The sequence below is a fragment of the Lithobates pipiens genome, unplaced genomic scaffold, assembly GCF_037356315.1.
Source record: "Lithobates pipiens isolate NorthernLeopardFrog02 unplaced genomic scaffold, aLitPip1_a1.2 Scaffold_37, whole genome shotgun sequence".
NCBI classification, from domain to species: Eukaryota; Metazoa; Chordata; class Amphibia; order Anura; family Ranidae; genus Lithobates; species Lithobates pipiens.
Genome location: NW_027507825.1, coordinates 17215251 through 17230749, shown reverse-complemented (window position 1 = coordinate 17230749; position 15499 = coordinate 17215251). Strand labels below are relative to the sequence as shown.

General features: G+C 46.4%; 1 protein-coding gene across 2 annotated transcripts in view; it reads right to left on the bottom strand.

Annotated features, from left to right (window-relative positions):
- Positions 1–2630: 2630 nt before the first annotated feature.
- The window catches only part of ATL1 (atlastin GTPase 1), a 167209-nt gene continuing 154340 nt past the window's right edge, over positions 2631–15499 (bottom strand). Inside the window, exons 13-15 of one of the 2 annotated variants that reach the window (XM_077466774.1) lie at positions 10965–11396; positions 8369–8383; positions 2631–3486 (exon numbers count right to left, since the gene is read on the bottom strand). In XM_077466774.1, the coding sequence (XP_077322900.1) occupies positions 3379–3486; positions 8369–8383; positions 10965–11396 (555 nt within the window). In that variant the 3' untranslated portion in view covers positions 2631–3378. The remainder of the gene's footprint in view (positions 3487–8368; positions 8384–10964; positions 11397–15499) is intronic. The other variant, XM_077466773.1, reaches the window with a different exon arrangement.

Genomic DNA, 15499 nt, shown 5'->3' with positions numbered 1-15499 from the left:
AAAAGCTATTGGCTACTGGCTCCCGTTTTATATAGTCCCGACGTACGTGTTTGACGTTCACCTTCGTTCGGAACGATCGGATTTTCCCGACAACTTTGTGCGACCGTGTGTATGCAACACAAGTTTCAGACAAAATCTGTCGGGGGGGGTGGGGAACGGCGGATTTTGTGGTCGGAATGTCCTACCGTGTGTGTACAGGGCATAACAGAGCAAAACGATGGCATCTGCCTAGTTGTTCTCTGTGAAAGAGCTGTGTAAACGTCCAGTCCACATGTGTGCAGTGCGTTTTTTTTTTTTATGCACGTTTTAAAAATGTTTTTCACTTTATTAGAACGTGTGAAACCTAGAAGTAGCATTGGGACTTTGTATGAGGCGGTATAAAGTATATACGTACGTCTCCATCCCCGATATATTGAGAAAGAGGAGAGAGATAGTGGGACTTTTTTTTTTTTTTTTATATTTTTTCTAACCCCCACAGATACCCCTGGGAAGTTGTTTAATATGGACTGACTACACCACAAATCACACACATCACTGCTACAACTGGATTTTCTATACGTACTTTTTCTGTTCCTTTTTGGTTATTGGCGTTTGCCGTGTATTCAAGGTCTTCCATCTCAGCTTCCGGGGATAACATGTTTTATAATGGTTTTCGTCTTAGTTACTACCAACAAATGTACCTATATATTACAGATAGGTGAGAATGATTGGGACCCTATATGTCCCCCTTGCTTCCCCCTTCTTCCATGTTTATATTATATATTTTTTTATTTATTTGTTTTTTTGTTTTATCCCATTATAGATACCCCTATTTTCTGCATCTGCTCCTGATGAGTGGTATATAACCACGAAACGCGTAGAGCTTTCCTTTGATGCGTTGTCACAGTATTTTTTATCTATCATTAAGAATTTATTATATTTTATTTTCATGAACCAATGCACCATTGAGGTCTATATGCTGTTACTATTACAATTCAGGTCTACATACTGCGGTCGAGTGTTATGCATATTATACTGAACTAATTATGCTATATACTATGAAGTACTCAGTTTTTATTCATTTATAATTACTAATTTATAATCAATTTTTGTTTTTATGAGATTACTATGTATTCTACTGAATCAATTATGTACTATTATCATGATCTATTGACTGAGATCTATTAGTAAAATTGTCTATTAACCACTTCCCGACCAGCGCACGATGATATACGTCGACAGAATGGCACGGGCAGGCATATTGGCGTACAGGTAAGTCCAATATTCAATGCCGCCCTGCGGCGCGCTCCCGCGCTGGTCGGGACCCCCGTGAGTCCGGTCGCGGGACCCGCGGACTCGATCGCCACGGGCATCCCCGCGATCGTCTCACGGAGCGGCCGAATGGAAGAAATGCTGTGTAAACAACATTTTTCTATTCTGCCTAGCAACTAGTGACGCTGATCTCTGCTCCATGTGATTGGAGCAGAGATCAGTGTACACTAAATGAAAGCCCAACCCCCCCACAGTTAGTAACACACCCCTAGAAACACTTAACCCCTACACTGCCACCCACTGGTTAACCCTTTCACTGCCAGTGTCATTTACACAGGAATCACTGCATTTATATAGCAGTGATTACTGTATAAATGACAATGGTCCCAAAAATGTGTCAAAAATGTCCGATGGGTCCCCGACAATCTCGCAGTCACAATAAAAATCGCAGATCGCCGCCATTACTAGTAAAAAAATAAAAATAAAAAATTAATTATAAAAATGCTATAAAACTATTCCTATTTTGTAAACGCTATAACTTTTGCGCAAACCAATCAATAATCGCTTATTGCGATTTTTTTTACCAAAAATATGTAGAAAAATACGTATCGGCCTAAATTGAGGGAAAAAAATGTTTTTTTTTATATATTTTTGGGGGATATTTATTATAACAAAAAGTAAAAAATAATGTGTTTTTTTCAAAATTGTCGCTCTATTTTTGTTTATAGCGCAAAAAATAAAAACCGCAGGGGTGATCAAATACCACCAAAAGAAAGCTCTATTTGTGGGGAAAAAAGGACGGCAATTTTGTTTGGGAGCCACATCGCACGACCGCGCAATTGTCAGTTAAAGCGACGCAGTGCCGAATCGCAAAAAGTGGTCTGGTCTTTGACCAGCAAATTGGTCCGGTCTGTAAGTGGTTAATTTATAACGTACTACTTTATATCTATGTATGTATGGCTTGTATTAATAAATGGAACAATGTGTAAATTGATTGGCTCATTTAATATAGTGATATGCTTCATATAAAGTCCCACTATCTCTCTTCTCTTTGTTATTAGAACGTGTATTTAGATGAGAGCGCACCAAAGACGCAGCAAGCAGGACTTTGATGCACGTTCGTGAAAACACAGGTTCTAATAGAGTTCAATGGCCGCGGAGCTAAAAACATATGTAAAACACGCATAACAGCGCGCTGCGTAAAAAAAAAAAAAAAAAAAAAAAAAAAAAAAAGCACCGCACACATGTGACCTGGCCCTAAATCTCAGGACTGGATGGAGAGTAATTTGACAGGTAAAACAGCACCCTTATACAGTACATCATTTAAATGCGTATTTATAGGTTTTTCAGGAGTTCAACTAATGACTGGCAACCATGGGTTAGTGCATAAGCTCTTACCCTTTTTTTATTCACTCAAGGAAGCATCATTCGACTGCAGCACAGGATTACACCCAGGCTGTCTGCCAACAGCATCATTAACATTCTCAAAATCCTCTTTAACATTCTTTTCTAAAACGTTCTTTGTGAAACAATATTTATTACCAGGATGTACATTAACAACAAAAATATACAATGTGATCAATATGAGTGTACAGGCAGCGATAAAGCTTGAAGTGGTGAAGAGCACCGGCCAATGTTTTTTGCACGCCGGGTGATGCAAACAGGATGCGGTGTGGAACACTGTCCATTTTGTGCTCCTATTAAAGACAACATGAGCTATGCGAGGAAAGGTGAGCAACATCTCTTCCAGGTAAAAACTGACTGGATGTAAAATAAATAAAAAAATGACAAGACTGACAGTGACGTTAGTATATGACCATACATTGGTTTCAAAATAAAATTGGCAAAAGCCATTGTATGTTTTACTTTCCTGGTTCACGGTTGCCTGCCGGTTCCACGTCTTGAGTCCCCAGGAAGCAGGTCCTGAACAATATGGCAGACATGCCAAGACTCCTTTACCAGTAGACCAGAGCCTTCCCCAGAAGATAAGGTCTTGACTACCTGTGAATTTTTTTTTTTTTTTTTTTTACGAGTCGGTGGATACTGAAGTTCATGCAGCTTTTGTCGGTGAGAGTTGCCGATGTCCTCCAGGCCTGGACGGTGCAGGCTGCTGAATCTCAACCTGGCTTAGATGTTCTTGTCGTGTTCTTCAGCCACCTCGTGTTGTGGAGCGGGGAAGGCGTGGTGATATAAGTGTCTGTGGGTGGCAGCAGCACTGTAGAGCTTGTACAGAGCCTAAAAAAAAAAAAGAAGACCACCAAAGTCACCAAGAATGGTCTATCAGAGTCTTTCTTTTGTTTTATATGGTTCACTCGAAAAATGTTGACATGGCATCTTTGTCTCCCCTAAAGCAGGGGGGGGGGGGGGGGGGGGGGGGGTTACCAAACTTTCATACTTTGATGGGAGCCAGACTGTGGCAAGTGGGGGCAGAACATTTACTTGTGTCAGTGGGAGCAAACAAGGCCCTATTTTTGGTACTGGGGAAAGAATAGTGCCCAATTGTTGCTGCCAGTGGGAGAAATTGAGCCCCATCATTGGTGTCAGTGAGAGAAATAGTGCCCCATCATTGGTGTCATTGGGAGGAATAGTGTCCCATCATTGGTGTTAGTGGGAGGAATAGTGTCCCATCATTGGGAGGAATAGTGTCCCATCATTGGTGTCATTGGGAGGAATAGTGTCCCATCACTGGTGTCATTGGGAGGAATAGTGTCCCATCACTGGTGTCAGTGGAGGGAAAAAGTGTCCCATCATTGGTGTCATTGGGAGGAATAGTGTCCCATCATTGGTGTCATTGGGAGGAATAGTGTCCCATCACTGGTGTCAGTGGAGGGAAATAGTGTCCCATCACTGGTGTCAGTGGAGGGAATAGTGTCCCATCATTGGTGTCAGTGGGAGGAATAGTGTCCCATCACTGGTGTCAGTGGAGGGAATAGTGTCCCATCATTGGTGTTAGTGGGAGGAATAGTGTCCCATCATTGGGAGGAATAGTGTCCCATCATTGGTGTCATTGGGAGGAATAGTGTCCCATCACTGGTGTCATTGGGAGGAATAGTGTCCCATCACTGGTGTCAGTGGAGGGAAAAAGTGTCCCATCATTGGTGTCATTGGGAGGAATAGTGTCCCATCATTGGTGTCATTGGGAGGAATAGTGTCCCATCACTGGTGTCAGTGGAGGGAAATAGTGTCCCATCACTGGTGTCAGTGGAGGGAATAGTGTCCCATCATTGGTGTCAGTGGGAGGAATAGTGTCCCATCACTGGTGTCAGTGGAGGGAATAGTGTCCCATCATTGGTGTCAGTGGGAGGAATAGTGCCCCATCACTGGTGTCAGTGGAGGGAATAGTGTCCCATCATTGGTGTTAGTGGGAGGAATAGTGTCCCATCATTGGGAGGAATAGTGTCCCATCATTGGTGTCATTGGGAGGAATAGTGTCCCATCACTGGTGTCATTGGGAGGAATAGTGTCCCATCACTGGTGTCAGTGGAGGGAAAAAGTGTCCCATCATTGGTGTCATTGGGAGGAATAGTGTCCCATCATTGGTGTCATTGGGAGGAATAGTGTCCCATCACTGGTGTCAGTGGAGGGAAATAGTGTCCCATCACTGGTGTCAGTGGAGGGAATAGTGTCCCATCATTGGTGTCAGTGGGAGGAATAGTGTCCCATCACTGGTGTCAGTGGAGGGAATAGTGTCCCATCATTGGTGTCAGTGGGAGGAATAGTGTCCCATCATTGGTGTCAGTGGGAGGAATAGTGCCCCATCACTGGTGTCAGTGGAGGGAATAGTGTCCCATCATTGGTGTTAGTGGGAGGAATAGTGTCCCATCATTGGTGTCATTAGGAGGAATAGTGCCCCATCATTGGTGTCATTATGAGGAATTGTGCCTCATTGTTGGTGTCAGTCGAAGGAATTGTTCCCCGTTGTTGGTGTCAGTGGGAGGAATAGTGTTCCATCATTGGTCTGATTGGGAAGAATTGTTCTCCATCATTGGTGTCAGTGGGAGAAATAGTGCCCCATCATTGGTGTCTATGGGAGAAATAGTGCCCCATTGTTTGTGTCTGTGTTGGAGTAGTGCCCCATCATTGGTGTTTGTGGCAGGAATAATGTTCCATCACTGGTATCTGTGGCAGGAATAGTGCCCCTATGGTTGGTGTCAGTGGGAGGAATAGTGCCCCATCATTGGTCTGATTGGCAGGAATTGTCCCCCATCATTGGTATCAAATACTGTAGCTGCTCATTTTTAATAAAAGAGCACATACCTGTCCACAGATCTAGCATCATGCCAATCCGGGGCAGTCCTTCGCCGCTCTTCAGGTCCCTGGCGCCAGCATGTTTACTGTGGTAATCCGGCTGTGACTCCTTGTGGCTTCACAGCCAGCTTTCCACTGTGCATGCATGAGTTGCTCTGCGCTGTGTGAATGGTCCCGCAGCCTCCTGGGACCTGCGATGTGCCCCAAGAGGTTGCGAGTAGGGAGAGGTAGAACTTAAGGTGGAATCGCTTATTGGCAGTTTTTTTTTTGGGGGGGGGGGGGGGTAGTAATGTTTGAGGAGGAGGGGGAGGATTATTAAAAGCAAAAATTTAGGGTGAAGTTCACTTTAAAGTGGTGCTAAAGGCTTAAGGTCTTTCTATGCATGCAGCCCGCCCAACCCCCATACTAACCTGAACACAATCCCGAATCAGTGATGTGCACGAGAGCAGATGCTCTCCGGGTCTCTCCCTCCTCATTGGTTGAGACACAGCAGCAGAAGCCATTAACTTCTGCTGCTATCAATCAAGCCAACGAGAGGGACTGGCGAGAGTGGGGCAGGGCCGAGCCGCACTGGGTGTGTCTTATAGACACACAGAGGCGGCTCGGGAGCAACCACACACAAGTGCCCCAGAGCAAGAAGCTTGCTATGGGGGCAGTCAGCAGGAGGGAGGGGCCAGGAGTGCTGGTGGGGGACCTGAGAAGAGGAGGATCTGGGCTGATCTTTGCAACCATTAAGTAAGCTCTTATACTGTATATTACATTTTGCTTTGGGTTTAGATACACTAAGCATAATACACTTTCTATCATTGTATTCGTTGATTCGTTTGTTGTAAACAAATGCCTTAATCCTTCCATTTACACACATTGCTTCATGACTATGACATGCAGCGTCTAACTCCTCTCCCTCAGCATACACAGAAACTTTCATTCTTAGCATTCTGCGAGGGTGTAAACTGTCTTAAATTGAAATTAAGCCCTCCTATCCTTTAGGCCCCTTTCACACCGAGCCGCAGGGGGGGGGGGGGGGGCGGGGGTGGTGGTATGGGTGTCGGCGGTAAAGTGGCGCTCGGCCATGAGCGGGATGGTTTTAATCCCCCATTAGCACCCAAAAAGGGGTTAAATCCACCCGCAAAATGCTGACGGAGCAGCGTTTTACTGGCAGTATCGCAGCGCTGCCCCATTGATTTCAATGGGGAGCAGCGGTGGAGGAGCTCCTTCACCGCTCCAAAGAAGCTGCTGGCAGAACTTTTTTTGACGCCCTGCCAGCGCACCGCTCCAATGAGGGACAACTGACAATGGATGCCCCATAGTAAGCCTATGGGTGACGTCAGCGCCTAGGTCAGTGATGGCGAACCTTGGCACCCCAGATGTTTTGGAACTAAGTTTCCCATGATTCTCTCAGAATTGTTAAGTATACACATCTTCCTTTTACAGGGCAGATAAATAAAATAATAAATAGGTAAATCAAATGAAAAAGAAAACGCTGCACTCTCAACCAGCCTCCAAAACATGAGGATCAAGATCCTGACCCTACGACTAAACCCAGGTGAGCAGGGTGAAACGCATCAGGGGGCATGGCCTTTTGGGGGGAGACATGCAGGCTGATGCCAATCTTGATTCTCATGTTATGGTGGCTGGTTGGGAGAGTGGCGTCTTCTTCTTTTGATATGTTTATCGCTCTGGATGGGCATTTTGGTAGCCTTCACCCAACTTCCTGTGGATCTTAGGAATGTAATTCCCTGCTTGGAGTGGCGTTCAAAGTCTAGTCTAAGGTTGTAGCTAGAATAGAGTTTAGACAGGGGGGGGGGGGGGAGCAGATTTAAGCTTAGTTAGGATTAGGTTGCACTTCCACTTTAACCACATAAGCCCCGGACCAATTTGCAGCCAAAGGACCGGGCCCGTTTTTGCGATTCGGCTCTGCGTCGCTTTAACTGACAATTGCGCGGTCGTGGCTTCCAAACAAAATTTACGCCCTTTTTTCCCCCACAAATAGAGCTTTCTTTTGGTGGTATTTGATCACCTCTGCGGTTTTTATATTTTGCGTTATAAACAAAAATAGAGTGACAATTTTGAAAAAAATGTAATATTTTTATACTTTTTGCTATAATAAATATCCCCAAAAAATATATAAAAAAAAAAATTTTTCCCCTCAGTTTAGGCCGATACATATTCTTCTACATATTTTTGGTAAAAAAAAAAATTGCCATTATTGATTGGTTTGCGCAAAAGTTATAGCGTTTACAAAATAGGGGATAGTTTTATAGCATTTTTATGAATTTTTTTTTTACTAGTAATGGCGGCGATCAGCGATTTTTATTGCGACTGCGACATTATGGTGGACACATTGGACATTTTTGACACATCTTTGGGACCATTGTCATTTATACAGCAATCAGTGCTATACAAATGCATTGATTCCTGTGTAAATGACACTGGCAGTAAAGGAGTTAACCACTAGGGGGTAGTGTAGGTGTTATGTATGATGTGATGTGTTTTTTTTTTTTATTGTAGGGGGGCGTGACCTGGCATGTGACGTCACTGATCGTCCTTCCCTATAAAAGGGAACAGACAATCGGTGACAGCCACACTAGGAAGCACGGAGAGAGGTTTGTTACACAGACCTCTCCTCGTTCTTCAGCTCTGTGACCCGAAAGCCACGGTCACAGAGCTCAGGACCGGGTCGGGAGCGTGCCGGCGGCGGCGTGCTCCTGACCCACGGCTGGGCACTTAAAGAGTCACATACAGGTACGTGATTGTGCCCAGCCGTGCCATTCTGCCGACGTATATTGGCGTGAGGTGGTCCTTAAGTGGTTAAGTACATAGCTGTCTTTTATTTACATGTACAAGTTGATGGAAATAAACCACCTACCTCATTGGTGCTCCCCTTTGTCAGAAGCAGTTCAAAAGAAAAAGAAATATCAGGTTAGTGTCCATTTCCCCAACATCAAATTAATCAATGAATCTGCCCTTTGAAATGCCAGTACACAGCACAGATGAGGTGTCTTAATATTTTGGGTTAAAGTGGTTGTAAACCCTTACAACCAACTTTGACCTACAGGTAAGCCTAGATTAAGGCTTACCTGTAGGTCCAAGAAAGATCTCCTAAACCTACACGGTTTAGGAGATATTTGTCGAAAGACAGGCCCCGCTGTCTGTAGCACACCGCAGTTAACGGCGATATGCCGCGAGTGGCGGCTCCCGTGCGCATGCGCGGGAGTGACGTCATCGCGGTTCCGGCGAATGACAGCGCCGGAGCAGCGAGACCCACCGAGAAGATGGATGCTCCGGACTACAGGGGATAGCGGTGACTTCGCTGGCTCCTGTGTCAGGTAAGTGACACATAATGGACTACTATGCGATGCGATGCATAGTAGTCCATTATGCTTTACTTTGCAGGGAATCAAAAAGGAAGTAAACCCATCAGGGTTTACTTCCTCTTTAATATTGATAATGTCGGAGAGTTGAGGGCTTAGTCCACCTTTCTGTCCATGTTTTTTGTTACACCAATATTTAGGTTGTAGCATGACACATGGTCCGAGTACACAAATATCTCCCTCCTCCCCCCCCCCCCCCAACCTTACTAAATCTGGGGGGCCCTGTTGTGTCTCTGGGACAGGAAGTAAAGGAAAATCTCCCCAATGGGACACATTCCATAAAAAATGGCTATAGATATACTGTCTGCTGGAACAGCTCTGTTTAAAACATGACCAATCTGAATGGCTTAGACCCCATACACACTATTAGATTTTCTGCAGACTTTTGTCTTCAGATTTACCAAAACCATATAATAATAATATGAGGTCAAACCTTAAAGGGGTTGTAAAGGTAACTGTTTTTTCACCTTAATGCATCCTATGCATTAAGGTGAAAAAACATCTGGCAGTGACCGGCCCCCAGCCCCGCCCCCGTTTTACTTACCTGAACCCTCGAACTTGACCCACGGGCACGCACCGTCTCTTGGCGAGGTTTTTTTTAGCTGTCGATTGGATAGATTGATAGCAGCACAGCCATTGGCTCCCGCTGCAGTCAATCAAATCCAATGACGCGGCCTCTGGGGGGGGGGGCGGGGCCGAGTCCTGCATTTGGCGTCTATGGACCCCGAATGCTGTCCCCGGGAGCGTGCCCGCAAGTTAACCCCCCCGACAGAGTGCTTCTCCCAGGGGGTTATCTGATGTGTGGAGGAGCCGAGAGAGCTGCCGAGGGACCCCAGAAGAGCAGGTTCGGGGCCATCCTATGCATTAAGGTGAAAAAACATCTGGCAGTGACCGGCCCCCAGCCCCGCCCCCGTTTTACTTACCTGAATCCACAAACTTGTCCCACGGGTACGCACCGTCTCTTAGCTAGGGGGTTCTCGGCTGTTGATTGGATAGATTGATAGCAGTGCAGCCATTGGCTCCCGCTGCCGTCAATCACATCCAATGATGCGGCCTCTGGGGGGACGGGGCCGAGTCCTGCATTTGGCGTCTATGGACGCCGAATGCTGGCCCCGGGAGCGTGCCCGCAAGGTAACCCCCCCGACAGAGTGCTACTCCCAGGGGGGTTATCTGATGTGTGGAGGAGCTGAGAGAGCTGCCGAGGGACCCCAGAAGAGAAGGTTCGGGGTCACTCTGTGCAAAACGAGCTGCACAGTGGAGCCAAGTATGATATGTTTTGTTATTTAAAAAAATAAAAATAAATAAATAAAAAGGGAACTTTTAGTATCACTTTAAGGCTGGGTTCACACTGGAGCGATGCGGGAACTCCGCGAATCCGCTGCGTTTTCCCACATCGCATGCCTCCCGCCGGCAGTTCACACTGCCCTATGCGGACTGCTGGGAGTGTCAGTGAAATCTTAATGACACCCCCAGATCAGTTCGCATATCGCAGTGCGATCTGCAAACTCGGACAGGAATCGGATCGCATGGTGTGAACACCCATGCGATCCGATTCTGCTGCGGACCAAAAAAAGGGTCCCGTGCAAGTTTGCGGCGGGTGCAATGCGAATTCAGCCAAACTATCTGTATGGCTGAACTCGCATCGCACAGAGATCGGATGTGATTTGCACTGCAGTGCGGTTTGAATCACATCCGGTTCTCGCTGCCGCAGCGGTGTGAGCCCAGCCTAAGAGTTTAAATTTGTATGCGATCAGGCAGGCCCTTGCACTACATGGTTTTGGTAAATCCGAAGACAAAAATCTGCAGAAAATCAAATAGTGTGTATGGGGCCTTATTCGGTTTGTTTGCCTTGCAGACTCCAACCATAATTTTAAATATCAGGCGCAGAACTGGAACTGGAGGCTTTGTTTGGGGGTCCCAGAAACGTGTAAAAGCTCAGAGCTGAATCAACAAACCAACGTTACTCATACCTAAAATATTGCTCTTGCATGGAGAACTCCTTATGATGCTAATTATTTTATCCTTTATGAGAAAGAAAACATGGTATCTTGGCTGTGGCAATGTAAAAGGCAAATAGACAATGTACTCTACCTGGTCCCATAAGGCAGCTGCCACCTGATCTATAACCGCTCCAAGTTCCCTGTACTCTCCAGAGTATCTGATATAAGCCCATGTGCACAGTGTGATGAGGGTCAGTCCCATGATCATGTTGCACAAGCTGGCTATAATGTCCAGGCCGATGAAACCAGTGATAGCAGCCAACACATATGTGATGAATATAACCACAAAGAGGGTGGCGGGGGTCCGGGCAGCGTGGAATATGTTCTTGCTGTCGTTGTGTTTGATGTACTGGACATAAAGCTCATCAATCTCATTCTCCAGCTGCTGCAGATATCTTCTGCTGAACTCCTCGCCTCCCATTTTCTTAACGCTACGGAACAGCTTGACGGAATCGTCCTTTAGCTCCTGGTGTTTATGCTGCAGGTCGGTGGGCGCTAAGAAGGGCCTGTCCCCTCCGCATACCTGAAAGGAACAATCTAGGGTTAGGGACCGATACGGTCATATCGCCTATAGAACAATCAATGGCAGGTTAAGTGCAGAAAGATGTGAGGAAAGCATGAGAATTAGGAGATCTGCAAGATTCTATGCCACCTGTGGCAGCACTAGTGCTACAGCCTCTTTTAGGCTGGCAATAAGCTCCACCAAGGATTTATTTTTGTATCTCTAAAGCTGCTAGACTTAGCCCTTGTACACACAGGAAATCGGAAAATGTCTGATCGGACCGTGTTGTTGGATAATCCGACCGTGTGTGGGCTCCATCGGACTGTTTCCGTCGGAATATCCGACGGACAAAGTTTTAGAGCTGGGCTATAAAACTTTCCGACAACATGATCCGGTCGGACTTTGTCCGATTGTGTGTAGAGAATTCCGATCGGACAAAGTGCCACGCATGCTCAGGTCAAATTCCTAGACCAAAGCTATTGGCTACTAGCCTGAACATAGTCCCGTCGTAACGAAATAACGTCATCACGTTACGGACGATCGGATTTTCCGACAACTTTGTCCGACCGTGTGTATGCAACACAAGTTTCAGACAAAATCCGATGGATTTTGTTGACGGAATGTCCGACCGTGTGTACAAGGGCTAATACATCTTATTAACCAATCTGTGACTGCTGCCCCTCTGTGCCAATCCCTTTACTGGCTTCCCCTACCCCAAAGTATAAAATTCAAAAGACTTACCAAAGCATACAAGGCCATCCACAACATTGCCCCCAGCTACATCACCAACCTCATCTGCAGATATCACACAAATCATTCTCTCCGCTCCTCCCAAGACCTCTCTAGCTCCCTTGTTACCTCCTCATATACTCGTCTCCAGGACTTCTTCAGAGCCTCTCCCATCCTCTGGAACTCCCTGCCCCGGTATGTCCGATCAGCCTCTACCCTGTCCACCTTTGGGAGATCTCTGAAAACTCACTCACTTACTCAGGGAAGCCTATCCCACCTCCAACTAAGAACCGTGTCCGAGCCACCTCCACCAGATCACCCCCCCCCCCCCCCGCAACTATTACCTTTTGTACCACCTTCCCCTCCCTATAGATTTTAAGTTCCACGAGCAGAGCCCTCCCATCCCTTCTATATTGAACTGTATTTTAATTGTACTGTCTCCCCTCTACTTTGTAAAGTGCTGCGCAAACTGTTGGCGCTGCATAAATCCTGTATAATAATAAAGCAGAAAGTGAAGCCAAATCTTCCCAACGGAACATGGATACAGCATATAAATACATATTCCTACATAATCTAAAAATAAAAAATTAACGGTTTTGGCTCTATGTATTCTTTAAGAAGACAATTCTCACCCAGAGCACAAATAATAAAAATGACCAATTGGAATCTGCCTTTTTGCTGAACGAAAAATCACTGAAAAATGCCCACGGTGCTGATTGGAGCTTGGAGCTAGGAGCCCGCTACACTAGAAGTATTATCACTGATATACTTGTATGCCGTTTTTAAACTCATGGGTGCTTTTATTGTTGGGCGCTATTGTGTATTTCAATAAAAACGCGTCTTTCTTACTTCACGGTGGGTCTATATTAGTTTTCATTTTTGTGGCGATACCGCAAGGTGAATGAGTGTATCCTAGTGGCAGGAAAGGTGGAGATTTGGACACTGCATGGAAGATGATTGGAGCCCAGTGGATAAAAAGTTGAGGATCGGGACACCAGGTGGTGTGATTTAATCAAGCGCTGTTTGACCATTTATCTAATGGTCCACTGGATTTGGTAAGAGGCCTCTCTGAGTGGTGACACATGGTGGGAGAATCACTTTTTTCTTTACAGAAAGTGGCAGTTTGGGGACACCTTCATTCAATTCATATGGATTTTATTCAGTAATAGGTGTTAATCACATTAAATTTTAAATGGACCCTATTGCACAAGCACGTTGCACATTGTCGTGTTATTAGTATGGTTTACATATTTTTGGATTATGAATTATTAAATTATGTTTAGCGCTACCTTTATAGTCAGATATTATACTATTGAAACCATAGGCCAGATGTGGCCTGAAATGGCTAAGGTAACAACAGCGGTAAAGCGCAGGCATGGTATCAGATCCAGTGACTTCAACTACCTGTAAAGGTGAAGTGTGTGTCCTCAAATCAATCCCTGTCTTCCTAAGGAGCCCTTTGGATCCAAAGCTGTACACCAAGCCTTGACTTTTCTCCAAGTCGAGATTATGCTGGTGCTAAGCCTTGCCCCCTGTGTCATTCAACTGTTAAATACCAAAACAGTAGATGCTCTGGAATTGGTACCTCCATTGAGCGGGCAGATCAAGCAGAGCAAGGACAAAAGTCCCACCAAAGCAGAAGATCATTGACTAAGCCAGCATTACAGGTGCTCCCACCTTCGTTCCTTGGCACAGCTGAAAATGTCATCCTAACCAACGAATCCTGGGGCTCTCTGCACTACATGATTATCCTTTCTGTCTGCAGTGTCTTCAGTCTTTGCCGCTCTAATCGTAACTTTCTCACTCCCACCCCGTTTCCACCCCCTGGAGGATGCTGGGACTGTGACATCATAAGGGGGCGGGGTCACCATGTGGCATTAACCGGTGACTCCGCCCCTTGTCCCTATATAAGTAGCCGCACACTGCATCCCTGGCATTGTGGCCGGAGAGAGCGTTGAGTCAACATCTCAAGAGGGAAGAACCAGGAGAACGGAAGGCTGTGGCGGTGGCAGCAGAAGACCCGGCCACCGCTAGTAAAAGAGCTGGAAGAAAAAGCGGTGGCCCGGCAAGAAGAACCGAAGAGGGGGACAAGACCCCCTGAAGTCGGAAGAAGGGGCGGCGGTGACAGAAGACCGGGCCTCCGCTAGTAAAAGAGATAAAGGAAGAAAGCGGAGGCCCGGCAAGAAGAACCGAAGAGGGGGACAAGACCCCCGAAGTAGGAAGAAAACCCCCGGGCGGCGGCGGCAAAGAAGAAAGCCAGGCTCCTCCGCTAGTAATCTTTTTTACCCTGTGATCCTACCAATAACACATTTCCTGCCATAGGGTGACAACACTTACTCACTATGATGTACAGTAACTAAGGGGGAGCAGTGTTGTCATCCTAGGACAGAACAACAGAACACATCCCCCATTCCTCATCTTTATTACATAGGTGGAAGGTGTTTTGTAGCTCACAGGAGATGGAAGGGAATTTTTGAGATTTCAGAGGCCCTTTTCCTCATCAACATGGGGACAAGGTGCTTTGGGGTGGGGGGGCCGCAGGGCGCCCCCCTTCCCCCAAAGCACCCACCCCCCATGTTGAGGGCACGTGGCCTGGTACGGCTCAGGAGGGGGCGCTCGCTCGTCCCCACCCCCTTTCCCGACCGTCCGGGCTGCGTGCTTGGATAGGGGTCTGGTATGGATCTTGGGGGGACCCCCACGCAGTTTTTTTTTGGCGTAGGGGATTCCCCTTAAAATCCCTGCCGGACCTAAGGGCCTGGTATGCCTCCGGAGGGGGAACCCATGCCGTTTTTTTTTTTTTAAATTTGGAGTTCTCCCTTAGGATTCATACCAAATACAGTGCCTGGTATTGGCGGGAATCCAATTCGGATCCCTGCACCAGTGTGAACCCGGCCAGTGATGCTTGTCGCTTATCGGGAAAGGAAAAGAAACATTTTTCCTTTACCGATGCGAGCCGGCTCGGCGCTGGCTCCCGCGACGGGGCTCACAGGGTGTCAATCTCGCTGATAAAAGCGGCGAGATTGACACAATATCGCGGTCACCTACTGTAGCTTTCAATGTGGGACAGCCTCAAGACTGCTGATAATGATAAATGTTCTCTATGTAGGTAACCTATTTATTATTTCTTCACAGTTTTGTTTAACTTCACACACAAGAGCAGCAGTTTCGTATAGCTAGGAAACACAGTGTAAGAAATTTTAAATAAGTTGTGTATAATGGCAAATAAACTTTCTGTTGACTAAACAGGCCAATAGGCATGTAGGCAGGTGCAGTTTGCTTTCTCCACTGTAGGTGGCGCTGGACCGGAGCAGTGCTGAAGCTGGAGGGGAGTCAAAAGAAACTTGGTTTCTCTAGGGCAGCCTTTCTCAACCTTTTCAACACAGAGGAACCCTTCA